The sequence below is a fragment of the Musa acuminata genome, chromosome BXJ2-5, assembly GCF_036884655.1.
Source record: "Musa acuminata AAA Group cultivar baxijiao chromosome BXJ2-5, Cavendish_Baxijiao_AAA, whole genome shotgun sequence".
In the NCBI taxonomy this organism is placed as follows: domain Eukaryota; kingdom Viridiplantae; phylum Streptophyta; class Magnoliopsida; order Zingiberales; family Musaceae; genus Musa; species Musa acuminata.
This window is the reverse complement of record NC_088342.1, coordinates 14,870,734-14,898,706: the sequence shown is the minus strand read 5'-3', so window position 1 is coordinate 14,898,706 and position 27,973 is coordinate 14,870,734. Positions and strand designations below refer to the sequence as shown.

At 43.5% G+C, this 27,973-nt stretch overlaps 1 protein-coding gene across 1 annotated transcript; it reads left to right on the top strand.

Moving 5' to 3' along the window:
- The first annotated feature begins 418 nt into the window (after positions 1–418).
- On the top strand, positions 419–27,973 carry LOC135585505 (ras-related protein RHN1-like). The gene is made up of 8 exons (XM_065108954.1): positions 419–561; positions 638–715; positions 823–990; positions 1,088–1,136; positions 1,219–1,292; positions 26,559–26,652; positions 27,153–27,253; positions 27,726–27,973. Exons 1-7 carry the CDS (start codon positions 523–525, stop codon positions 27,251–27,253), a joined length of 603 nt encoding a protein of 200 aa, XP_064965026.1. The 5' UTR covers positions 419–522; the 3' UTR covers positions 27,726–27,973.

Here is a 27,973-nt window from a genome sequence, read left to right as displayed (position 1 = left end):
AGATTGTAATTTGCAATCAATAATAAGAGCTTCAACCTGGTTACACATTAAAATCGATTCAACAATCATTAAGGAAATACTGACCACTGAGAAAGATCCACCGTGGATCAGACCATATCATTATGTGTATCAAAGGTCCTCCTAACGCAATCGAGTTTTTTTCGTTATCTTATATTGATTTTGTGAATATAATTAAACAGCTAATTAAATTACAAAAAGGATAGGATAAATAAATCTGTTGCTTTCCTTTAGTGTTACTGTTTCTTTGCCCATATGAAGCATGACATCTTAGTAGACTTTATTTTTGGTAAAAACCAGTTATGGTGGTTTCTTCCCCACGTCGGTTCGTAGCTTTACAGGGACATATATGTTAAATTAAAGTTTAAAGGGGTAAAGTTTAAAATTTACCCCCAGGACATCTATGCAATTTTGCCTCGCAAGTAATCGAGGCGAAGAAGAACTCGATCGATCGAAACTTCACGTTACCGTCCTCGTCGCCTTCGCTGATCGCAATCGGATTCCATGGCGACGACCGGGAACAGCAGTATCAACGCCAAGCTCGTGAGTCAACTCCTCCTGTCATTTCTCCTGCATAACGAATTCTTCGATCTAAGATTCTCCCTTCTCGAAATCCCAGGTCCTGTTAGGTGATATGGGCGCGGGGAAGTCCAGCCTCGTTCTTCGGTTCGTCAAGGGGCAGTTCCTCGAGTTCCAGGTTCCCGTTCCTCCAGATTGTCCGTTCCTTCGAGATTCTGGCTCGATTACGGTGCGGTTCCGGGAAAAGCAAGGGTTTTTGGGTTGATTTTCTTGGTTTGATCGCAGGAGTCCACTATTGGCGCGGCATTCTTCTCGCAGATGTTGGCGGTGGGTGATGCCACGGTGAAGTTTGAGATTTGGGACACGGCCGGGCAGGAGAGATATCACAGCTTGGCTCCCATGTACTACAGAGGAGCCGCGGCGGCGATCATCGTATATGATATCTCTAGCTCGGTGAGTCGCACTCCTTTGCCGTGCTTACACGTGCCCGATGCATAAAAATCATTATTTCCTTACCCTTTTTTACTGAACTATTATATTTCTATGTAAGGAATCATTTGAGAGAGCAAAAAAGTGGGTGCAAGAGCTGCAAAAACAAGGTGGATTTATATTGGATTACGTTACCTTTGGAATTTGATTATATTTATGATTTGTTAGCTAATAGGGATGCGACAATATTAGGTAATCCAACTATGGTGAGAGCTCTTGCAGGAAATAAATGTGATTTGCAGGATAAAAGAAAGGTGACAACTGAGGTAACTCCTGTGCCTGATAAGTTCTGATTTAGATTCATTTCTTCGGTTTTCTTTTTGGAATGCAGAATCAAAGGTCAGTAATAGAAAAAGAACTGAAGTTCTGCTTTAATATATGACAGATACAAGAAAATGGACATGGAAACTAGGATAATTTTATACTTTTAGCTTATAAGTTTTTGCCAAGGTATACTGGGAAAAATTTGCAAGTGACTAGCTAATTGTATATGTTCTGGCAATTCTTTGTCCTGCCTTAGTTTTAAGAGTATCTTTCTTCCTGCTAGAGCAGCAGCCTGATGATCGTGTGGTTTGTTCTTTTCTTTTATAAATTCAAGGCCAAGGCCCTTTTGTTGCAACCATTGCTTACACTGCCATTAAAAGGTTGAAAAATTTGAGTATCTTCCTTATCTGAAATCTTCACTGATCTTTTATTTTTCTTCAGAATTTTATGCACATTGACGGTCAATAATTTACAAATGTGTAATGTGTATCAAGGACCACTGTATTGTGTTGACCAGTTGTATCAGTCCATGGGCATATTAGTATATATTGGTCGGTACTTGACGTACCATATTGTCACGAACGACTGTCACGTGCCTATAACACCTTCGTCAATGGATCATTCGTTGCTTATGTTTGCTTGTATAGTTGTTTGACACAATGTTTTGCTTTCTTTTTGTATGTTTTTCTTGTTTTTTTGTAAGCATGTTCGCAAGGCTGCACGATGATTGCTCGCTAGGCCATTTGGTCCAAAACTATCTTGTTTTCATATGTTGTGGCCTGTTTTCTCAAGGCTGGCTGCTATGTGGTGCAAAACATCAGCAATCTCAGCCCATTGGAACCACCTAGATGACATAGCATTGGATGGGGCTTTGGGATAGTGTTGGGCTTTGTTTGGATAAACAAGCTTGTATGCAGTGTGCGTAGACTTGCGTTATACCCAATACCCATTTGAACAGTCGTTTATGGACTTGTGGTTGTCTTTTACCCTTTTAAAGTCCTTAGTTTCCCTTTCTCCTTCTCTCTTTGTACTCTAAGTGTTTGTTGAATTGCTTGTTTGCTATACATTTTCACGAGATGTTTGGGATTTGTTCGTCGTTCATTTTCTTGAAATCTAATCCACTTTACTCTTTCGGGACCTGTACGAGGTTGCTTCTAGGTTGACCTTTTGCAGACATATATCACAAGGGTGCATCACGATTTGGGCAATTTTAGTTAAGTTTGTGACATTTGGTATCGGAGTGGGCAAGCGATTCGAGCAAACAACAAAAGTTCACACACTCGCCATGGCGAATCTAGTAAGACTACTAAGGGGGCAACTTCCTAAAGTGGCCACTGGGGGATTGTAAGTGTAAACATGCTCTTAAGCTGTTGGAGTCGCTCATGAGGAGCATGATTGCTAAAATGGTGACCAAGAAGTTGGCAATTTTCCACGAGCAGAGAAAGCACAATTCGGAATGCCGATGGTGGGAAAAGAAAAGAACCATAAGGAGAGTTTTGCAATAGCGGAAACCCGTCTCGATGTCCTCAAAACAAGCTTGGAAGAACTCTACCAAGGCCAGCGACAGCTTCTTGGGTAGATAATTTGCAAGAGGCAAAATCTTGGATCGACATAATGGAGTCTCGAGTTGATCGACTAACGAAAGATAACCAAAGTCCGTACAACTTTTACAAGAAGTCATGGTGGATTTCATGGCAAGATCACAATGTTCACGAGAGCTCTTCACGTGGGAGGGAACAACACTCGTATCGCTCCGCAACAAAACTTGAGAGTACTCGAGCCGTACTACTACAGGGGTGGTTGGGATGAAAAGGAACTTGAGAATTTTCTATTTGATATGGAGTAGTAGTTTCGGGCAACGAGGCCCGATTCTGAAGAAACCACAATGTTAATAGTAACCATGTATTTAACTGAGGATATAAAACTTTGGTGGTTTGATGGGAAGAGATCCAATAAGGTCGATGTCAGGTGGATACGTGGGAAGAATTGAAGCGAGAGTTATGAACTTAGTTCCTACCTGAGAACATTGAGTTCGTCATATGATGGAAGCTAAGACAACTCTGCCAAAACACTTCCATCCAGGATTATGTGACGTAGTTCTCAACAAGACATACAAGATACGTCCAAGAAAGACAAACTATTTAAATTCCTTGATGGCCTAAATCCATATGCATAATAGGAATTGCATCGACGAAATGCCAATATCTAGTTAGGGCAATGACAGTCGTAGAAAGGCTCACCGACTTAGTTTCCTCAGAGGAGTCGAGGAAAAGAAGAGATTTTCGGGAAATCGACTGTGTAAGTATTTCTGAATGAAAGAGATTGCAATTGAACATAAGAGGAAGAGTTCACAAAAGGAGCCGAGTTCAAACGCAAAGCCTCGAAGATTTGCGAATGCTTTTTATGCGGAGGGTTACACATGGTGAGAGAGTCTCCTCAGGAGCAGGCACTCAATGCATTAACAACAATAATCTATCTTACAAAATCGGACAATGGCAAGGCTATCACCCTTAGTTTTAGCAACTCAGAATCTAATAGTGATGATTTTTTAATGTGTTTGTTGAATGCATTGCGGGGTCAAGTGGGGAGCAATTCAATGCAAAGCAACACAAAGTAGGGAGTAGGGAGCTGCTATATATATGGACATTAAGCTCAATGGACGAACAAACCGTGTGATGGTGGATATGGGCGCTACCCATAACTTCATTTCCAATCATAAAGCAAGGCAACTAGGGTTGAATTTGGATAAGAGCCCAAGTCGAATGAAGGTTGTGAACTTGGTGGTCAAGCGAATCTTTAGGTTGGCAAAGGAGTCTCTATCAAAATCGAAACATAAAGCGGAAACACTAATCAGTGATTTAAATAGGTGCTCGGGCGCTCGCCTAAGCGTTCGAGTGAGGCGAGGTGAGGCCCGCGCACCTCGTGTGTGCACCAGGCGGCGCGGTTCAATGAGGCGTCGCTTGGGCGCTCGCTCGAACTCAAGCGCTGGGCGCTTCGGGCAAGGGCCCGACTCTATTAGGCAAACCAAACCGATTTAAGGTTGGTTCGGTTCGTAGCTTCTTACCTCAAAACCACGCTTCATGCCTGCGCGACCTCGAGGAACCCTAGCGCTCCTTTTGCCTCCGACATCGATGCTTTCTACCACTGCCTTCGCTGCAGATGCAGTGGACCGAGCCTTCCTCTGTTGTCGACGGACAAGTTTGACAGCCCCTGTAGCTTCCTTCTACGGTCGCATCCTTCTATTGTCGAGGGAGAGGACCGCAGGTTCCTCCACCACCGACAGACGCCCTTTGGAGCTTCCGTCGTTGCCGTTGCTACTATCCGCAGCTTTCACTACCACTGTCTGCAGCTTTCGCCGTCGTTGTTTGCAGCTTCCGCCGTTGCCGCTGCTGCTGTCCGCAGCTTTCGCCGCTGTCACTGCTACTGTCCGCAGCTTTCGCCGTTGCCACTACTGTCGTTCATAGCACTGCTGCTATCTCTGTTACTGTTAACATTTTTTTCTCCCCCCTCTAACTTTAACTAATATACTGTTAACAAAATATTAAACCGTTACTGCTGCTGTTAATAATTTTTTCTCCCCCCTCTAACTTTAAGTAATATATGGTTAACACTTAATAGTATATTTTTAATTTAATATTATATTTTAATTTAAATAATTATATTATTTATTTTTTATATTTTAATATTTCAAAGAATATTTTTTTCTCCTCTTCTAACTTAAGTAATATATTGTTAACAGTATATTAATTTAATATTATATTTTTGTTTAAATAATTATATTTTTAATTATATTTTATATTTTTTATATTTTAATATTTTAGAGCGCATCGCTTTGCTCGAGTGAGAACTTAGGTGAGCGCCTAGTGCCTCGAGCGTTTTGGAACCTTGGCGCCTAGCACTTTTTAAATCACTGGTGCTAATATGATGGCGGTGCCGTTGGATGACTTTCAAGTGATTCTCGGGATGAAGTTTATTCACGTGGCCAAGATGGAGCCGATGCCGTTCCTAAACTATATTCTTGATAAGCGGTGATGACCTTTTCGTGATTCTAGTTTTTGGAATTGGAACCAAGATTCTACAACAACTTTCGGTGCTACAACTAAAGAAAGGGGTACGTAAAGGTGAACTAACTTTTATGGTTGTAGTGAAGCTGGAGTTACTTGAATTAGAGATCGCTTAAGAGCTTGTTGTGGTGGTGAATGTTTTGAAGGAGTTCACGGATGTTATGCCACTTGAGTTGCTTAAGACTTCGCCTCTACGTAAAAGCGTGGACCATTGCATTGAGCTAGAGTTGGGAGTGAAGCCTCCAACAATACCTCTATATTGCATGTCCTTGCCTTTATTGGTAGAGCTTAGGTAGTAGTTGGATGAGCTTTTAAGCGAAGGTCTCATCTACAATTCTAAAGCACAATTCAAAGCTCTAGTTCTCTTTAGAAGAAACAAGATGAGAGTCTCCGAGTATGCGTTAATTATCGAGACATCAATAAAGTGACAGTAAAGAACAAGTATTCGTTCTACTTATCGCAAACTTGTTTGATCAACTAGGCAAGATGAGGTACTTCTAAAAACTCGACCTTCTGGTAGGGTATTAACAAGTGCAAATAGTTGAAGGCGACGAGGCAAAGGTTATCAGTGTGACTAAGTATAGAGCATTCAAATTCTTGGTGATGCCTTTCGGCTTAACCAATGCTTCGTCCATGTTTTGCATGCAAATAAACCAACTGTTCAAGGAGTATTTGGATGAAATTGTCATTCATAGCTAAACTCTCAAGGAGCATGTTGAGCAACTTCGAATAATATTCAAAATTCTCTTGGAGAATATCTTATTTGTTAAAAGGGAGAGTTCTACTTTGTGCAAATTGAATTTCTATTCATGGGGCATTGAGTTGAGGGTGGGTCGATTCGGATGGACAAGTTGAAGATGCAAGTCGTGGTGGAATGGCGAACACCAAAGAAGGTGCCTGAGCTGAGATCATTCCTTAGTTCGTTAACTATTATTGGCACTTCATCTTGAGGTATGCGAAGCACATAGCTCCACTAGCAAAGTTGATGAAGGAGCAACCTTGGCAATGATTAAAAAAACGTGAAGTAATATTCCAAGACCTAACGGTTGCTATGTTGTAGGAATTGGTGCTCTAATTACTAGACTATGGGAAGCCTTTCGAAGTTCACATGGATGTTTCGGACTTCGCTATTGGAGTTCTTATACAAGAGGGCCTGGTGGCCTACAAGAGCCACAAGCTCAATAAGACTAATCTACGGTATCTAGTGCACGAGGAGATGACAATAGTGGTTCATTATCTACGAGTGTGGAGGCACTACCTTTTTCGAATACGATTCATCCTAAGGATGGACAAATCACATTGTTACTTTTAAACTTAGAAGAAGCTCTCCTCAAAGCAAGCATAATGACAGGGCTTTCTAGCTAAATTTGACATAGTAATGGAGTACAAGCTTGGGCAAACAAACATCATGAACGATGCCTTGAGTAGAAAAGTGGAGGTGGTGAATGCTGTGTAACTCAAAGGCAAAAGCTAAGTGAGTTAGTTGCAATCCAATTTTCTTTTAAGGATCAGGGATAGATTACAAAGTGTTCCTGGTAACCTTGATGCAATTAATTAAAGAGGATAAGGCATGATGATTTTGTGTTTAGGATGGATTCGTTTACACTAAAGAGAAGATAGTTTATGCTTGGGATGTTCCTTGAGTAAACAACTTGAGGCGTGAACTTTTGAGAGTGTCATGATTCCCTTTGGATGGGGCATCTGGGCATTAAGAATTCTGGCTCATTGAGAGAGTCTTCTATTAGTCAAAGATGGAGACTGATATGAAAGAATATGTTCAGACATGCCTTAGTTACCAATAAGACAAGGTGGAGCAACGGAAGCTAGTGGGTGTTTTGGAGCCTTTGCTTGTATCAGAGAGGTCATGGGAGAGCATTTCGTTGGACTTTACATCAAGCTTGTCGGTAGTAGGGGGACTTGCGTTAATACTTATGGTGGTCAATATTTTCTTGAAGTATGTAATGTTCATTTGTGCTCCTCTACATTGCTTAGCGAAGCAGGCATCCAAACTAATGATGAAAAATGTGGTGAAGTATTGAAGAGTTTCACACAATATTATCAATGACCAAGATGCACAATTCTTGGGTGATTATAAACCGAGTTGTTTAAGTTGTTGGGATTTAGGTTATATTTCTTTACAAGTCTCCACCCTTAGACGGATGGCCAAGCCGAACAAATAAACTCACTTTTAAAGCAACATCTTTGGCACTATGTGAGTGCCGACCAACATCTTTTCCTACAATTTATAGTGGAGCTCTACATCCAACAAGAGCCCATTTGAGATCATTATTAGATAGCAACCATCAACTCCTTACACTTTGTTGACCGGTTATATCGGGAGTAGTCCATCAGCATATCATTTTGTAGAGGAATGACATTGAAATGCATATATTGCGTAGACATACTTGGAGAATGATATGGGACGATCTCATCGAGTCGAGGCAACCTCAATCTCAAAGATTGAAGCAAGATGCAACTCATCCAAATCAAGTAAAATCTTAATTGTTAAATCAAATCATTCAATTCACATCCAATCTCAATCGTTGAAGCAAGAGGCAACTTATCTAAGTTAGCCCCACATCAGCACACAATTTGGCTAAATCCTAGTCCAAGTAGGACTTGGGCTCCAACAAAGATGGTTGACCGAGAACAGAGCTGCATGTGTAGGAGATGCATGTAACTCCTTGCACGCCTAGGAGTTATCTCATCACTCGACCTCAAAGGAGTCCTGATCTCCTTAGGATTCCAACTAATCATAGCCTATATGAGAAAGAGATCGCTATCTTTTTAAGCGACTGAAGAAACCAAAAACCAACCTTCCTCAATTTGTGACTTTCATCGGTGACTCATTCTTCTTCTTGCCTTTTCTCCACTGCAACAGCCTTAATCCTCTATGGAGAGTAGGAGCAGAGAACAAGTTGAAATGTGATGGATTTTTAAAGAGTTGTTGAATCTATTAAATATCTTGTGGGTAGATTGATTGCTGATTGAATTATATGATAAATGTCCTATGGAAGTTATTTGTTCAGGTTTTGGCCTTGCATTCTTATAAGGAAACACATAAGATTGCAACGTTGTACTGTTCCCGACTTTTCGTTGGGTTGGGGCATTACAACGTTCCTCTTTTCTTTCTCTTCTTCTTTCCTCTCTTCTCAGATTGATGCCGATTAGGCACTCAAGAGGGGGCATGACTTGGATTGTTTTGGGATGCTTTAGATAGGGCTCACCTCCCTATTTCGTAGCTGTGGAAGGGGAGAAGTCCTAGCTAGGTTAGGACTTGGAGAGTCTTAATGCAATTAAGACTTGAAGAGTCCTAATACCTTTAGGACTTAGAGAGTTCTAATACCGTTAGGGCGTGGAGCTGGACCTGACCTCTTTGGATTTGATTGAGTTCGAGTTGAGTTTAGCCACATTGGATTTGAATCAAAGTTCAAGTCAAAGTTAGGTTTAGTTGAATTGGACTTCAACCGGAACTTGATTGGAGCTGAATTTGAGTGACTCTTGAGTTGACTTGAATTTGGACTTTGAGCTTGGGATTGGGTTTGGGTTTGATCTTTATTTGGTTTGATCACATGATTGAATTGGAGTCCGAGTGGAACTCCAATTGGGCCGAATTGGAGTTTGGCTCGAATTGTGCTAGATCATCCCTGATTACAGCTCCCCTAATTAGACAATTCATGTGCTATTGAATCATGGTTTGAGGCTTCTTCTATCTCCATCTGTAGGTTGGTGGTTTTGCTTTGGTCCATTGATGTGGTCGGTATCGCTGTGCTCGGTCATGCTGCTTACGCTTGCCATTTTGATAGGGTTCTCCTTGTTGCTGATCACTTTTGACTCTAGTGCTTTCTTTCTCTTCTCGTGACTTCGAGGTTGCTGTTGCTCCTTATGGTTTCTCCTTCTCTTCTCTCATGTTAGAGGTAGACTTTGGTTCTTTGCATGTCGAAGTGAGAGCCACAAGCTTTTAGCAAGCATTCACCATCCTCTTTGCTTGGTTAGCGAATGTCAAGTCTTTCATTGAATCAATCAGATCTGGAGTGATAAGGAACTTCCTTCCATCCTTCTGGAGTTGATACTTCTGAGGTTGATGAAAGTAAACTATATCTTGATGCCATAAGTAGGGGCTCCCAAGGATAACTTTGTATATATTAAGCGGAACCATCTTGCACGTCACCTCGTCGATGAATTCCATTTTGATGACGAAGTGTATCTTGTATTGTTGGTCGATTATCATCTCCATATTGTCATGAAGCCATCCATGAGGATATGGGCACGAACACGGTGTCATCTCTAAGCCAAGCTTTTTGATAAAGCTCGTTGAGATAAGGTTCTTTTGGCACCTGATGTCGATAATCATGCCAACGACTTCTTGCTTCACTTGGATCTTTATGATGAAGAGGTCTTTAAACCGTAAGTCGTATTCAAGTCTACAACCTTCGGTCTAGCCATCAGCGATAGACTCGGATTCGAGTGTGGGATCGGTGAAAGTTTAATGGAGTTATCGCCCGTGGTCGTGTCCACGGTTCGTCGACTTTGGTCATTCTTCAACTACTTTTTTAGGAAGAGTTATAGGTGAACCTTATAACACTTCTCTGTGGAGTGACCTATAATTTTGCAATGTTCACATAATAAATCATTTTGTTTCAAGGAAGAAGTTTTATTATCCTTGAATTTCTCTAAGGCCTTCGGGTGGCTCCCTTTGACCTTCTCTGTGGAGTTCTCGTTACAAGTGTGATTTTTTCTCTGGATTACCATTACTATGTTGCTAGTGGTTGAAATATCATATGCTTTGAAGCGGTTCAACACTATGAATTTGTACATGGAGGCTAGCACTATGAATTTGTACGTTATGAATTTGTACAAAATGAGTTATTGCCCGTGGTCGTGTCCATGGTTCGTTGACTTTGGTTATTCTTCAACTACTTTTTTGGGAAGAGTTATAGGTGAACCTTATAACACTTCTCTGTGGAGTGACCTATAATTTTGCAATGTTCACATAATAAATCTTTTTGTTTCAAGGAAGAAGTTTTATTATCCTTGAATTTCTCTAAGGCCTTCGGGTGGCTCCCTTTGACCTTCTTTGTGGAGTTCTCATTACAAGTGTGATTTTTTCTCTGGATTACCATTACCATGTTGCTAGTGGTTGAAATATCATATGCTTTGAAGCGGTTCAACACTATGAATTTGTACATGGAGGCTAGCACTATGAATTTGTACACTATGAATTTGTACAAAATGAGTTGTCGCTCGTGGTCGTGTCCACGGTTCGTCGACTTTGGTCATTCTTCAACTACTTTTTTGGGAAGAGTTATAGGTGAACCTTATTACACTTCTCTATGGAGTGACCTATTATTTTGCAATGTTCACATAATAAATCATTTTGTTTCAAGGAAGAAGTTTTATTATCCTTGAATTTCTCTAAGGCCTTCAGGTGGCTCCCTTTGACCTTCTCTGTGGAGTTCTCGTTACAAGTGTGATTTTTTCTCTGGATTACCATTACCATGTTGCTAGTGGTTGAAATATCATATGCTTTGAAGCGGTTCAACATTATGAATTTGTACATGGAGTCTAGCACTATGAATTTGTACACTATGAATTTGTATAAAATGAGTTATCGCCCGTGGTCGTGTCCACGGTTCGGCGACTTTGGTCATTCTTCAACTACTTTTTTGGGAAGAGTTATAGGTGAACCTTATAACACTTCTCTGTGGAGTGACCTATAATTTTGCAATGTTCACATAATAAATCATTTTATTTCAAGGAAGAAGTTTTATTATCTTTGAATTTCTCTAAGGCCTTCGGGTGGCTCCCTTTGACCTTTTATGTGGAGTTCTCGTTACAAGTGTGATTTTTTCTCTGGATTACCATTACCATGTTGCTAGTGGTTGAAATATCATATGCTTTGAAGCGGTTCAAGACTATGAATTTGTACATGGAGGCTAGCAGTATATTTTATAATTGTCACGGGAGATTATGGGTGCCATCGCTAATTGTTGAAACCAGGGTCTGTCGTACCGAACCATACCGCCCGGTACGGGCGGTACGTACCGGTCCGACAGGTTGTCGGTACGCGGACCGCCTGTTACCGGTCCGAGTGCACTGTAGCACTGTAGCAGTGCTACAGTACTCGGCACACTTGGGTGTACCGCTCGGTACACTTGGGTGTACCGCTCGGTATACTGTACCGTACCGGTACCGAGTCCAGGTCGAAATACCGGTACGGTACGGTATTGCGAACCTTGGTTGAAACTTGATGGACTCTTGAATCGATTGATCCCTTGGTATAGATAGTGCCACTTCCTCCATTGTTCTTCGAGGTATCCCATAGGGTATAATTCCTCTCGTATGAGCCCTTTGACTTGTGTCCATGACACTTCACCACTGTTGGTTCGAAGATAGGCTTTTTACTATGTGAGCATATGTCCGGTCAACTTGAGTAGCACAAACATCACGCTATCCCCCCTATTGGAATGATATAGATCAAAGTAAGTATTAAGCTGATCTATCTATAAGTCTAATACCTCATCGTTGATCGAGTTGTCATAAAAGAGTGTGTCGTTGCGAGTCTTGACACGAAAGGGTTGGGTCCTAGCTGTGATGTTTTGTTCGATAGCATCTTCTTTGCGGTTGTGCGTCTCGGATGGAGATGACTCTTTCTTCTTCACTATGACATTCTTTGCTTGGTCATCCTTCACTGTAGGGTTGGTCTGGGCTTGCATCTAATCCATTATGATCTCCATCTATTGGGCTAATGCTGCCATCTAGGCAGTAAGGTCAACCAATGTTGTTGGGGTGTTGTTCGCCATCCCATCAGTACTTCCTCTAGGTGAGTGCAACTTAAACTCCAACTCTTGTAGCTCTTCTCTAAAGGCTTTATATCCTTGCCTCATGGTCACCATCCGCAAGAAAGGGATCATTCACCTAATCTGTTTGGGGTTTGGATTCAACAATCCGTCGATTGATACCACCTTTTGGATGGATGTTTTGATGGAGGAGTTCAGCTTTGCTTTAACAAACGCAACTTAGAAGGGAGATTAATTTACTCTTGCTATGAATTTAAAGTGTCTAAAAATAGGGACCTAAAACAAAGAGTTCTCGAGCGATGATCGCTAGGAAGTTCTCATGCAAGAAATGTAGACAGATCGCGGTAGAACACTTGCTGTCAGTTCTCCCTTTCTTCCCTCTTATCAATCCGATAGCAACTTGGCTTGGGACTGTGGAATGGGTTGAATATGTCAAGTTTGCTGCTGCGTCTTTGGATGTTGAGGATGAAGACGAAGCTACTGTTTAGCGATGGTTCTCTACTATAGAATTCTGTCATGGGCTGAAAGAAGAGGCTTCTCTCTTGCTGATCTCGACTGCTTTTGAAGAAGGGCTGCTAAGGTTTTCTTCCTCTTCTCTTGTTCTTCTGCTACTCTTGGCTAGGAAGCAGTCCTACACTGACTAGAAGGCTAGATAAGAGGAAGAAGGGTGCTACTGTTGTCATTTCTTCTCTTTCTCTTCTATCCTCACTTCTCAGCTTAGGGCCGGCTACGCACCTAAGAGGGGGCATGACTTGGATTGTTTTGGGGATGCTTTAGATGAGGCTCTCCTCCCTTTTTTAGAGCTGAGGTAGGGGTGGAGTCTTATGATAGAACCCTAGAGGAATTCTATGTAGATTGATCTTTGAGGGAGATCACTCATTGGAATGCTATAGGGGTTCCACCCTCCTAGAAGTCGGCCAAATGGCTGCAATTGTAGATAGATCTTATTCACAAAGAGATGAAGGCTATATACTTATATAGGGCTCAAAACCCTAGCCCTAGGGGCTGCTTCCTAAGTGAGTTACCCCTTTTGCCCTCAACCGTAACCAACCTGCCCAATAAAAGGGGGCGGCAGCTAGGAAGCCTAAAGGCCCAAATATAAATCCTAGCCACTCTTCTTTATAGGATAGAGGCGGCGAGGTGGGGTTTATTACAATCTTATAGGATTTTATTAGCTGCTTCTTGGTTGAGTAGGACCCAACCCTGCTAGGGTCCTATCAAGCCCGCCCTCTCCAAATCAGCCTTGTCCTCAAGGTTGAGGTTCCATGAATTCAGGGAACCGGATTTTCAGCTCCTCATGTGATTCCCATGTGGCGTCTTCAAGTGGTAAATTATTCCAATGCACTAGTACTTCAGTAGAGGGACGTCGGCAATGCATCACGATTCTGCGGTCGAGGATGGCTTGTGGTTGGGCTTGAATATCTCCATCATTAGTGGTGTTGGGCAGTTGGATCTGGGGTGATTCGTGTTCTCCTAACTTGGGCTTCAGGCATGACATGTAGAAGACAGGGTGAATTTTGGCATCCTCAAGCAATTTAAGTCTGTATGCCACGGCTCCAATACGCTTTGTAATTTGATAGGGCCCATAAAAACGTGGGGATAGCTTCATGGAGGCTCGTGTGTTGATGGAGAGTTGCTTGTATGGCTGTAGGCGAAGATAAACCCAATCTCCTATTGAAAATTCTCTTTCGCTTCGTCGTGTGTCGGCTTACTGCTTCATTCTGGCTTGAGTGGTAGAGAGATTGTCCTTTAGCAGTTGTAGGAGTTTGTCCCTGTCAATCAATTCTTGGTCGACCTGATCTACCTTGGCCGAGCCAGTTACATACTTTAGAATTACAAGGGCCGGGCGACCATACAGTGCTTCGTAAGGGGCACATTTTGTAGATGAATGATATGTAGTATTATACCACCATTCGACCCAGGGAAGCCATTTCGCCCACTCTTTTGATCGGTCACTAACGAAACACCGAAGGTATGTCTCTAAACACCTGTTCACCGCCTTTGTTTGGCCGTTAGTTTGTGGATGATATGCTGTGCTCATCTTGAGTTTGGTGCCCTGTAACTGAAATACATCGGTCCAAAATTTACTAGTGAAGATCCTGTCATGATCATTTACAATGGACCTTGGCATCCCATGCAGTTTAATAATATTTTATATGAAAATATGGGCAATACTAGTAGCAGTGTAGGGATTTCGCATAGCACAAAAATGAGCATATTTCGTAAGTCGATTAACCACCACGAGAATTGTGCTTTTGATGCAAGGGGAGTCGAGTTTAAGCACAATGCGACCTTTGTAGCGTAGATCCCTCGAATCCCAAGTGTAGTGGGCTATTGCGCTTGGATCCAACTCTAAATTTTTTATGATGTTGCTGATCTCTGGATCCTTCTTCCATTCTTCCCTAATGTCCTTGAGGAAGCTGGTGGTAGGAAGGGGGATGGCTGAAAATTTAGCTTGCTTAAGTAGCCATAAGAGTGCATCTGCAACAACGTTTTCTTTCCCCTTTTTGTAAATAATTTTATAATCAAATCCTAGAAGTTTGGTTACACATTTTTGCTGCTCAGGGGATGATATCTTCTGTTCCAAAAAGTACTTGAGGCTTCTATGGTCGGTTTTAATTTGAAATCACCGACCGATCAGGCAGGGTCTCCGCCTCGTTACTACGTGCACAATGACAAGCATCTCCTTATCATATATTGACATGCTTTGATGGGAGGGAGACGATGCCTTGCTGGTGTATGCGAGTTGTCATGAACGGTCATCGCGCACCCACAACAACTCCGTTCAACGAACCGTACGTCACTCTTATCTACATGTACAGCTGCTTGGCAGCATGTTTTGTCTTGGTTTTGAGTCATTTTGCTTGTAAAAATGTAAGTTCGAACAAGTTGCAGTGCTACAAAGCGACCGCTCACCGAACCGAGCAAAATAGCCCTAGAACAGCCCAAAACAGCTCCGTTTTCGTGTGCCACGGGCTATTTTCTGCAGTCCGCTTCCGCTCACAAAACGTTAGCCATCTCAGCTCCTTGGAACCACCCGGGTGGCACAAGGCTGGATGAGGCTTCGGTATAGTGTCGGGCGTTGAACAATCTTTCGCAAGTTCACACGTTACCTTGACGGGACTTGTTGTCGCGCCCGGCACCCGGTGAGCAGCTGTTTGTGGACTTGCAGCTATTCGTTCAACCTTCTAAAGTCCTTGTTTTCCCCCTCTCCCTCTTTTCTCTTGTGCATGCAAGGTGCTCGCTGAATTGCTTGTAAAGCTTCCCCTTTTCGCGAGACGTTGGGACGTGTCCGTCGCTCGTTCTTCGAACTAATCAACTTTCTCTTTTTACAGGTCCTTCGGGACCTATGAGAGGTTGCAAGTGGGTTGATCTTTGCGGACGCAAATCGCAAAGACGAAGCGCGACTTAGGCAACGCAAGCTAAGTTTACATCTTTGCCGCAATGGTGCCTCGCGACTTAGGCAACACAAGCTAAGTTCGCGTCTTTTTCGCAAGGGTGCCTCACGCCTTAGGCAATTCCAGCTAAGTCCATGACATTGTGGTATCAGAGTCGGCAAGCACTTCGAGCGAGCAGCGAAGGAACTTCGCAACTTCGCCATGGCAAAGCATCGTGGCGAATCAAGCAAGACGGGGTAAGCCGGACACTTGCCCCAAGCAGCCGCAGGTGGGCTGCATGTGCACACTCGCTCTCATGCTGTTGGAGCCGCTCAAGAGGAGCGCGACAGCGAACATGATGAGCGAGAAGTTGGTTACTCTCCGCGAGCGGAGGAGGCGCAATCTGGAGCGCCAACCGAGAAAAAGAGTCACAAGGAGAGACTCACAACGGCGGAAACTTGCTTGGATGTTCTTGAAGCGAGCTTGGAGGAACTCTACCATGGCCAACAAAGGCTTGTTGGGGTAGAGAGCTCGCAAGAAGAAGTAGAGTCCAGGATCGACAAGGTTGAGGCCCTAGTCGACCGATTGTTAGATGACACCAAAGACTCCGTACAACACTTGCAAGAAGTTGTGGTGGAACTCACTTCGAGGGTGACCATGCTCATAAGAGCGCTAAATGCGGGAGGAAGCAACACCCGTGTTGCGCCGCCACAAAACTTGAGGGCACCCGAGCCTCATGGTTATGGAGGGGCCAAAGATACCAAAGAGCTTGAGAATTTTCTATTCGACATGGAACAATACTTTCGAGCTACGAGGCCTGATTATGAAGAAACCAAAGTTTCTATAGCAACCATATATCTGAACGGAGATGCAAAACTTTGGTGGAGAACCCGTTGGGAGGAGATCCAAGAAGGTCGGTGTCGAGTTGACACATGGGAGGACTTGAAGCGGGAGTTGAGAGCTCAGTTCCTACCGGAGAGCACCGAGTTCGTCGCAAGAAGGAAGTTGAGACAACTCCACCAAAATACTTCTATCCGAGACTACGTGAAGCAATTTTCTACGCTAATGCTGGACATCCAAGACATGTCCGAGAAGGATAAGTTGTTCAGCTTCCTTGATGGTTTGAAGCCATGGGCGTAACAAGAACTACATCGAAGGAATGTCGCCGATTTGATCGGGGCAATTGCTGCCGCAGAAAGGCTCACCGATTTTGTTTTCTCCGAAGACCCAGGAAGAAGGAAACAATCTTCAAGCAATCGCCCTCCAAAATATTCTCGAGGGAAGGAGCTCGGGGGTGAACAAAAGAAGAGTTCCCACAAAGGGCCAAGCCCGAAAGGCAAGGCCCCAAAACTTGGCGGATGCTTCTTGTGCGGAGGGCTACACATGGTGAGGGACTGCCCACAAAAACAGGCACTTAATGCTTTAACAACTTCCATTCACCCCCCAAAATTGGACAAGGACAAGGCTGTCGCTCTTAGTTCGAGTAGTTCTGAAGCCAGCAGCGACGATGAGGAGTCGCAAGGACCTCGGATGGGAGCGATGCGTTTGTTGAACGCCATGCGGGGTCAAGTGGAGGAGAACACGAAGACAAAGCTACAAAAAGCAGGAAGTGGTGAGCTGATGTACGTAGACATCAAGCTAAATGGCCAAACAACTTGTGCAATGGTGGACACGGGGGCTGCGCACAACTTCATTGCCGATCGAGAAGCAAAGCAACTTGGGTTGATCTTGGAGAAGAGCCCAAGTCAAATGAAGGCGGTGAATTCGGAGGCCAGGCGAATCTCCAGGTTGGCGAAAGGAGTTCCCATCAAGATCGGAACATGGATCGAGAACACCAACATGATGGCGGTGCCACTGGACGACTTCCAAGTGATTCTGGGAATGAAGTTCATACACGCGGCGAAGTTGGTGCCAATGCCGTTCCTAAACTCCCTGTGTATGATGGGAGGTGACGACCCCTGTGTGGTTCCCGTCTCTCGGAGAGGAACCAAGGAACCCCAACATACATCGGCATTGCAACTGAAGAAAGGGGTGCGAAAAGATGAATTAACATTCGTGGTTGCTATGAAGCTAGAGCCACTCGACGAGAAGGCTATTCAAGAACCTGCTGCGGTGGCGAACGTCCTGAAAGAGTTCAATGACGTTATGCTACCCGAGAAGACTCTTCCACCACGCAAAGGCGTGGATCACAACATCGAGCTGGAGCCATGAGTGAAGCCTTCAGCGAGACCACCCTACCGCATGCCTCGCTAGAGTTGGCAGAACTCAGGAAGCATTTAGGTGAACTGCTAAGCGGTGGTCTCATCCGCAGCTCTAAAGCACCATTCGGAGCTCCAATTCTCTTCCAGAAGAAACAAGATGGGAGCCTCCGACTATGCGTCGATTATCGAGCCCTCAATAAAGTGACAGTGAAAAACAAGTATCTTATCCCGCTCATCGTGGAGTTGTTCGACCAGTTGAGCAAAGCCAAGTATTTCTTAAAACTCGACCTTAGGTCGGGGTATTGGCAGGTGCGCATTGCTGAAGGCGATGAAGCGAAGACTACCTGTGTGACCAAGTATAGAGTGTTTAAGGTCTTGGTGGTGCCTTTCGGCTTAACCAACGCTCCGGCCACGTTCTGCACTCTCATGAATAAGCTATTCAAGGAGTACTTGGATAAGTTTGTGGTCGTCTACTTGGACGATATCGTCGTCTACAGTCAAATGCTCAAGGAGTATGTCAAGTACCTTCGGACAATTTTCAAGGTTCTCAGGGAGAACACTTTGTTCGTGAAAAGGGAGAAATGCTACTTTGCCCAAACGAAGATCTTATTCTTAGGGCATCGAATCGGTGATGGTTCCATTCGGATGGACAAATCAAAAGTGCAAGCGGTTGCGGAATGGCGAACTCCAAAGAAGGTGCCAGAGTTGAGATCCTTCTTTGGTTTCGTCAACTACTATCGACGCTTCATAGCGGGGTATTCGAAGCGTGCAACTCCACTGACGGAGTTGCTAAAGAAGGAGCAGCCTTGGAAGTAGTCTGACAAATGTGAAATAGCATTCCAAGATCTGAAGACTACTGTTCTGGAAGAACCGGTGCTCAAATTGCCGGACTATGGAGAGCCTTTTGAAGTCCATACAGATGCTTCAGACTTCGTTATTGAGGGAGTACTCATGCAGGAGGGTCATCTGGTGGCCTACGAGAGCCGCAAGCTCAACGAGACCGAGCGGTGGTATCCAATGCACGAGAAGGAGATGACAGCGGTGATCCATTGTCTACGAGTTTGGCGACACTACCTTCTTGGATCGCGATTTGTGCTGAGGATAGACAACATCGCTCTGAGCTATTTCCAAACGCAGAAGAAACTTTCCCCAAAGCAAGCACGATGGCAGGACTTCGTGGCTGAATTTGATATGACAATGTAGTACAAGCCTAGAAAGGCAAATATTGTGGCCAATGCATTGAGTCGGAAAGTGGAGCGCGTGAATGCCGTACAATTGGAGGGCAGAGGCCAAGCAAGTCAGTTGCACTCCAACTTCCTTTCCAGGATTAGGGATGGACTGTATAGTGACCCCCAGTCAGTTATCCTGATGCAACTCTTCAAAGAAGGCAAAGCACGATGATTTTGGGTCCAGGAGGGACTCATGTACACAAAAGGGAATAGGGTTTATGTTCCTCGAGTGGACAATTTGAGACGTGAACTCTTAAGAGAGTGTCACGATTCCTTTTGTGCTGGACACCCAAGTATTCACCGAACGTTAGCTCTCATGGAGAGGGCCTTCTACTGGCCGAAGATGAGGACTGATGTGGAGGAATATGTTCGAACGTGCCTCACTTGCCAACAAGACAAAGTGGAGCAGCGGAAGCCGGTGGGATTTTTGGAGCCGTTGCTCGTACTAGAAAGGCCGTGGGAGAGCATTTCCTTGGACTTCATATCAAGCTTGCCACTAGTAGGGAGACTCGGATCGATACTCATGGTAGTAAATCGATTTTCAAAGTATGCAACTTTCATTGCTGCTCCCCTACACTGTTCAGTAGAGGACGGCCAAGCTGATGATGAAGGATGTGGTGAAGTATTGGGGAGTTCCGCACAATATCATCAGTGATTGAGATGCTCGATTCCTGGGACGATTCTGGACCGAGCTATTCAAATTGTTGGGATCCAAGTTATACTTATCCACAAGCCTCCACCCCTAGACGGATGGCCAAACCGAGAGGATAAAATCGCTCCTGGAGCAATATCTTCAGCACTACGTGAGTGCCAACCAACAAGAGTGGGTGAAGTTGTTGGACATTGCCCAATTCTCCTACAACTTGCAGCGGAGCTCTGCGTCCAACAAGAGCCCCTTCGAGATCATTACAGGATAACAACCGTCAACTCCTCACACCATGGCAATCAGGTATATTGGGAGTAGTCCGTCAGCCTACCACTTTGTAAAGGAGTGGCACCGAAATGCAGATATCGTGCAGGCTTACTTGGAGAAAGCGACAAAAAGGATGAAGAAGTGGGCAAACTTGGGAAGGTGACCGCAAGAGTTCAAGGTCGGCAATTTGGTGTTGGTAAAGCTCCAACCAGCATCACTCCAATTCGTAAGGAACAAAGTCTACAAAGGATTGGTGCGCAAGTATGAAGGGCCCTTCCCAATTATCAGCAGGGTAGGCAACGTCTCCTACAAGTTGCAGCTGCCGGCGTGGTTCAAAATTCACAACGTTCTTCACGCTAGCAACCTAAAAGCCTACCACTCGGATCCGCAAGATTATTCCCGAAGTGTTCCAACTCGGTTACCCCCCACCAGAGTCTCCTACGAGAAGTGAGTTGAAACCATTTTAGTGGATCGCAAGATAAAGCTACCCAATGGAGCTGAGCAGATCGAGTACTTGGTGAAGTGACGAAAGCTTCCCCGAACTGAAGCCAGTTGGGAGCTCGAAGACGCCCTGCGATATGAAGAAACAATTATCAACAACTACCAACAAGCGTCGACGAGGGCGTCAACAGTTTAAGTGGGGGAGAATGTCACGAATGGTCGTCGCGCACTCGCAACAACTTCGTTCAACGAACCGTTCGTCGCTCTCATCTACATGTACAACTGCTTGGCAGCATGTTTTGTCTTGGTTTTGAGTCATTTTGCTTGTAAAAAAGTAAGTTCGAACAAGTTGCAGCGCTACAAAGCGATCGCTCACCGAACCGAGCAAAACAGCCCCAGAACAGCCCAAAACAACTCCGTTTTCGTGTGCCACGGGTTGTTTTCTGTAGTCCGCTTCCGCTCACAAAACGTTAGCCATCTCAGCCCCTTGGAACCACCTGGGTGGCACAAGGCTGGATGAGGCTTCGATATAGTGTCGAGCGTTGAACAATCTTTTACAAGTTCGCACGTTACCTTGACGGGAACTTATTGTCGCGCCCGGCACCTGGTGAGTAGCTGTTTGTGGACTTGCAGCTATTCGTTCAACCTTCTAAAGTCCTTGTTTTCCCCCTCTCCCTCTTTTTTCTTGTGCACGCAAGGTGCTCGTTGAATTGCTTATAAAGCTTCCCCTTTTCGCGAGACATCGGAACTTGTCCGTTGCTCGTTCTTCGAACTAATCAACTTTCTCTTTTTAAAGGTCCTTTGGGACCTATGAGAGGTTGCAAGTGGGTTGATCTTTGCGGATGCAAATCGCAAGAGCGAAGCACGACTTAGGCAACGCAAGCTAAGTTCGCGTCTTTGCCGCAAGGGTGCCTCGCGATTTAGGCAACGCAAGCTAAGTTTTCGTCTTTGCCGCAAGGGTGCCTCACGCCTTAGGCAATTCTAGCTAAGGTCGTGACAGAGTGGTTGACCATCTTGCAAGAGAACGACTCCAATTCCGACTCTAGATGCGTCAGCCTCAATGATGAAGGGTCGGTTGAAATCTGGTAGCGCTAGTACCGACGTCGTCGTCATGGCTGCCTTATATTTATCAAAGTCAGTAGAGGCTTTGTCCGACCGTTGGAAGACGTCTTTTTTCAGTAGAGAAGTGAGGGGTGCACTGACCTTCCCATAGTCCTTCACAAATTTTCGGTAGTAGCCCGTTAGTCCAAGGAACCCGCATAATAATTTCACGTTTGTAGGTTTCGGCCAGCCTTGCATTGCTTCAATTTTTGTTGGGTCTACCGCCACTCCTTATGATATTATGTGCCCAAGGTACTCTACTTTTTGCTGGAGAAAGCTGCACTTTGGCTGCTTAACAAAAAGTGTATTCTCCCAAAGGATCGTCAAAACAACCCGTAAATACTGAAAGTGAGTCTCAAGAGAAGGGCTGTAAATGAGAATATCATCGAAAAATACCAGCATAAATTTGTGAAGAAAGCTCCGAAAAATATCGCTCATGAGACTTTGGAAGGTTGAAGGAGCATTAGTGAGTCCAAAAGGCATTACCAAGAATTCGTAATGGCCGTTATGCGTGCGGAATGCAGTTTTTGGAATGTCGTCTTCACATACTCGAATTTGGTGGTAACCGGATCGAAGGTCCAACTTCGTGAAGACTCGAGCTCCTTTTAACTACTCAAGAAGTTCATCCACCACTGGTATTGGGTACTTGTCCTTGATGGTGATGTCATTTAAAGCTCGGTAGTCGATGCACATCCGTCAAGTTCCATCCTTCTTACGTACAATTAGCACTGGTGAGGAATAGGGCTGCAATTTGGCCGAATCACCCCTGTTTCAAGCATCTCCTTTACAATCATTTCAATTTCATCCTTCTAGAGGTGAGGATAACGGTACAGCCGAGTGTTCGCTGGTGGCTTGCCTGGAAGGATTGGAATCCGATGGTCATACTGCCGAGTAGGAGGAAGATCGCACGGCTCAACAAAAATGTCGGCAAATTCAGCAAGCAATTAAGCAAGATTTTGATCTTCAATTTCTATTTTTTTCTCCTTTGGTTGCTGCTGGAGATGCATTAAAAAGCCACCATTTACCTTGTGTAAAACTTTCTCCATTAGTTGGGTCGAAACGGTGGTTACGTTGCTTTCGCGCTTCCCGCGTAGGATCATCTGTTTGCCTTTGCAGTAGAATTTCATGATTAATTTGGAAAAGTTTCAAGAGACATTATCTAGCGTTGTCAGCCAATCTATGCCAAGCATGGCCTCATAGTAATCGATTAGTAGGAGGAAGAAGTTGGTGATAATTTCTTGGTCTTGCAGTAATAGTTTCACCTGCGGGCATTTTTGGTCGCACTTTAGGATTCTGTCGTCGACGACCTTTACGTGGAACTTGCTGCAACCTTCGATGTGGAGCGCCATCCGAGCAGCAACCTTATTGTTTAGGAAGTTATTAGTGCTACCCGTGTCGATGAGAATAGTGATCGGTTGTTGTTTGAGAAGGCCTCAAACTTTCATCGTTTGCAGGTTTGAGTAGCCGGCTAGCGCGTGCACCATAAAGTTGGTCGGCTGTGGCTCTTCTTCCACCTCTTCTTCTTCATGTTCAAGGCTCTCTTTTGGATGTACAATGACCTCTTCTTCTACTAGTTCAATCACAAGAAGCCTCCCTTTTTTATAGCGATGCTCGCGGCTCCACGGCTCGTCGCAATGCCAACATAACCCCTTCGCAGATCGCTCTCGAAGTTCTTCTTTTGTCAACCTTTTTGGTGCAGGGTCTCGACTGACAGTAGGGGGGATTGAGGGCTTTGGTATTATTGGTCGAGGAGCGACCCTAGTCCTCCGGGCTTCATGGTTTAATCACTCCTCTTGAAGTCGTGCAAAAGAGATGGCTGCCATAAGCGTGTACGGTTGTCGCGCTTTAACTTCTCCCGGATCTCCGACTTGAAGCCCTCAATAAAGGTCCCCAATAGTTGTTTTTCAGACCAATCACGAGTTTGATTAGATAACCTTTCAAACCTGATTTGGTACTCCTGAATGGTGGAGGTTTGTCGGATCTTTGCTAGTTGTCCGTCAATATTCTCGTAATTGGTTGGTCCGAAACAGATCAGCAGTCCTTCTTTGAATTGTCGTCATGAGAGGACTCCATTAGTGTGTTCAAACCAATCAAACCACTGTATGGCATCCCCTTCAAGATGTATAGTTGTAATTTCCACCATAAATGCGTCCGCGGTTTTGTGGTACCGAAAATATCTCTCCACGCCCGAGATCCAACCAATCGGGTCTCCTTCTTCTCATCTAGGGAAGTCCACCCTCATGCGTGGATAGTAGGGATCGGTCATAGAGCCTCCCCTCTCTTGGAAGTCATCTCTTCGGGGTGATTGGTCAGAGCTCTCTCCTTCATGTGATTTCTTCGGGCTTGGTGGTCGGCCCAAACTGAGTTCGGTAAAGAGAGTTCGAATCTTATCCTCCATTCGCGTCTCGAAAGCTTCGAATTTAGCATTGATTGCCTCCTCTGATGCCATAGTATATGCCTCCAAATCTGTAATGTTAAGATATCTCTTTTGTTGTCGGGTTAAAGGTATGTATTGTTTGAGAGAAGTGGTGGTCGAAAGGGTTGGTGGATTGTGGATGTAGGCTGTAGTTTAGGCTTGTTTTGTGGCTGTTTCGGGTACGGTTTGAGGGTGTGGTTTGGTGGAGTTTTAGAGCTATGATGGTAGTGGATGAAGGTAGTGGATAGAAATTGGTGGAAGTTGCTGCAGATAGGTGTTGTCTTGTAAGAGCAGAATTGTCGTTTAAGAAACAATGGTTTCTCGACAAAATTTACAGCAAAAACCGAGAGATTTGAGGAGGAAATTTCATAGCAAAATCTCGGTTTAGATAACAGTAATAATGACAAATTTAATCAAGAAAATTTCAGCAGTATAATAGCAAGGAAATTGGTGCAAGTTGCGATAGCAGAATTCTCGTCGAAAAATTCCAGCGATTTGCGACGAAAATTTGTAGCAACACTAAAACGTTTTTAGAGATGAATTCCTCGATAGATCAATCTTCGATGAAAGCTAAGATGATATATGAAGCGTATAAGAAATTTCATTAAAAAATGATTGCAAATAGAATGGTTAAATGCAACAATATGTGGCTGAAATTTTTCTGCAGCAATTCTTTGTTCGCAAAGATGATAACTTTTATGACGAAAGGAATTCGTAGCACGGGATAGATAAGAAGACTTCTTCTTGATATTTTGAATGAAAAATTACAGCAGCAAACGGTATTGGTGATAGGAGAATACTAGATCTATGATGCAATTGGAGGTAACGGTAGTAGATTGATTTGATCTACAGCAGAAGATGACGGTGGAGATGATGACGTCAAGAGCAATTGTGGGAATTGCTTGGCTGGTGGTGGGCGGCAGGGACGGCAGCAAAAGCAGCAAGATTTCTGCTTTGATACCAGATGATAGAACCCCAGAGGAATTCTATGTAGATTGATCTTTGAGGGAGATCACTCGTAACGTTATAGGGGCTCCACCCTTCTAGAAGTCGGCCAAATGGCTGCAATTGTAGATAGATCTTATTTTCAAAGAGATGGAGGTTACATGCTTATATAGGGCTCTAAACTCTAGCCATAGGGGCTGCTTCCTAAGTGAGTTACCCCTTTTGCCCTCAACCCTAACCAACCAGCCCAATAAAAGGGTGCGGCGACTAGGAAGCCCAAAGGCCCAAATATAAATTCTAGCCACTCTTCTTTATAGGATAGAGGCGGCTAGGTGGGGTTTATTACAATCTCACAGGGTTTTATTAGCTGCTTCTTGGTTGAGTAAGACCCAACCCTGCTAGGGTCCTATCATCCTAATTAGGTTAGGATTTGGAGAGTCCTAATACAGTTAGGACTTGGAGAGTCCCTTTTTGAGCCGAATTTTAGTGAGGCTTGAGCTAACTTGAATATGGTCTTTTAATTTGAGATTGGCCTTGGTCTTTGTTTGGTTTGATCAGGATCGAATTGGAGTCCGACTGAAACTCCAATTGGGCCGAAGTGGAGCTTGGCTTGAACTGTCCGACTGTCCGACTGTCCCTGATCACAACCTGCATTAAAATGTTGTTAAGCATTAAATGAGAATTTTGTTTGAAAATAGATTCCCACTTGAAACTTCTGGAGTTGCAATTTAATTCCTCAAGCATGCATTTCTACATGCAAGTGAACTGTTTGCTTGCCAAATTGTAATGTAATAGTTGCTACTTGAGAGTAGTTACTCTCATCAGCCCATTGTCCACTGTAGTCCCTCCATCATTTCTCATGACCACAATCACCCCTCCAATTAACTGTTTGCTTGCCAAATTGTCAGGTAATAATTGCTACTTGAGAGTAATTACTCTCATTAGCCCTTTGTTTACAGCCCCACCACCATTCCTCATGACCACAATCACCCCTCCAGCCACCTACCTCAACCATGGGAGCCCTATTTGTTACTGCTTCCAGTAAGGATTGTATCTGTTGCAACCTAAGCTAATACATGAGTCCCACAAGCACTACGGTTATTTAGTACTAGAATTGGGCAAGTTTGAGATCCAGAAAGATAAGAAAGACGATCTGATTTTGTTGGAAAAGCTTTTCCACCTATGCTAACAAAATATATGCATCGGAACCTCCAACCAAACACAAAAATAGGTTGAAATTTGGAAATCCCAATCTGGATCAAAAATGTAGTCAGCATAAAATAAGGATTTTGTTTGAACGTAGATTCCCACTTGGAACATTTGGAGTTAAAGTAAGATTTCTAATTCCTGTACCAAACAGGAGCTAAAGGTTGATGATTACATGCATGGGACAAATTGAACTTCATTGCATTTTATAGGTATAATAATATGTGGGATGACTATTGTTATTGACTATTCTTATGCTATGGGATAATGTGGTTGCATTATTAATTAGTTGGAATATGATGACCACCCATATAATATCATTTTGCATTAGGTAGCAGCTTTGGAAATAAATCTGACATGTTATTTTTATGTTTGTGGAATCATTGTTGGTAACATCTTGTAATTACTGTTGCATAGTTTAAGTAAATAAAATAATGATTCTGGAAGAACTTTCCTGCATTTGATTTATTGAATAACCTGTGGAATGCATTTCACATGTTGTATTCCATCTCATGTACCTTTATTTTAAAGAGTAGAGAATTATCTGGTGCAGTTTCCTAACGTTAACCTTACAGGAAGCATGTACATATGCTGAGGAGAATGGTCTTTTCTTTCTGGAAACTTCCGCTAAAACAGCCATCAATGTGAATGACATATTTTATGAAATAGGTACGTACTTCGACTTTGTGTTTTGCTATCTAGATTTTCTGATCTATTTACTGCAATTGAAGTGGTCATCTAATCCTGATTTGTTGACTACCTCAATGATATTGCTGCTCTTCTTTCATATGCTGACAATGTATCATCTTAGAAATCCCAGGTCAACAAGTAATTATTAATGAAACATTATGGCTCGGTTTGTGGATCTTATAATCCATTTCTCATTCACAAAGGGTATTCTGTAAATAATGTTTCTGTTGAAAGCCTAATCACTTTGCCCTTTTTTTCCTTGTAGCAACTACATGCAGCAACTGTTTAATGGTTATATTCTAGATTCTTATGTGGTATTTGTTGAAATTTTTGGTCAAATGTTATAAGTTTCGATTTAGCACACTTATCACTGATAATATGTTTTCTTACTTCCAGAACTTTCTGATCTATGGATCTTTGCTCATTCTTTTAAATTTTTAAAATGCGTCGTGCCTTCATTTAATTTCTTGTGTAAGCAGCTAGAAGATTACCTCGTGCTCAACCAGCCCAACAGCCAGCAGGAATTGATCTTGCAAATAGACCAGCTGAAAGATCACAAGCTTCATCATGCTGCTCTTAGGTAAAGTCAAGCTTATACGATCATCCTCTTGTGTATTTGTCTTTGAGTGTTATTAAAAGCAGTGGCTATAATAGGCATTATGATAAGCAAGAAACTACTTGGAAAAGGTTTCTCGCTGTGTATCTCAAATATATGGAATCTATTTATATGGTCAAGAAGGTAATGGGGACAGTCATAAATTCTTTTACAGAAATGGTTTGCAAATATATATCAATCACGTTTACTCTGATTCTCCATGTTTTTAGACCTATGCTGCTGCCACGGTAAAACTATCTGCTAGAGAAATTATTTTGAATTACTTTGTCAGAGTTGGCAATTTCTCGAGTTACCCATTTGTGTCTGTTCTCTCTAGCCTTTTTGCTCCTAGCAATTAAAAGAGAAACATTTGAGTTGGTATGGTCTGTTGTCAACTTGTATTTCGACTCGCTGTCTATTTTCTTGTGTTTCACCTGAATTTACTCTCATCTGACAGGCTAGTGCTGTCAAAGCGCATCGAGAGGGTTCAATAATTAGAAGCGTCATGGGTAATTAGTTTGTGTGCTGAAGGATTTAAAGCTAACAAGTGTCACGGGTTTCTGCAGCCTCCGTAATTGGGCTCGTTGGGGTACACCCTGTAAATGTCCTATTGTGTACTTAATCTATACCTATAGGTAAATGTTCTGTTGAATATTGTCGTTGATGCTAAACGGAGCTAATCGATAAATTGATATTCTTAGTACA

Bases quoted from the DNA above. Each gene is read 5' to 3' on its own strand.
- LOC135585505 (XM_065108954.1), top strand. From the start codon at position 523: ATGGCGACGACCGGGAACAGCAGTATCAACGCCAAGCTC. The intron at 562-637 runs GTGAGTCAACTC...TCGAAATCCCAG, and splicing joins GCAGTATCAACGCCAAGCTC to GTCCTGTTAGGTGATATGGG. The intron at 716-822 runs GTTCCCGTTCCT...GTTTGATCGCAG, and splicing joins GGCAGTTCCTCGAGTTCCAG to GAGTCCACTATTGGCGCGGC.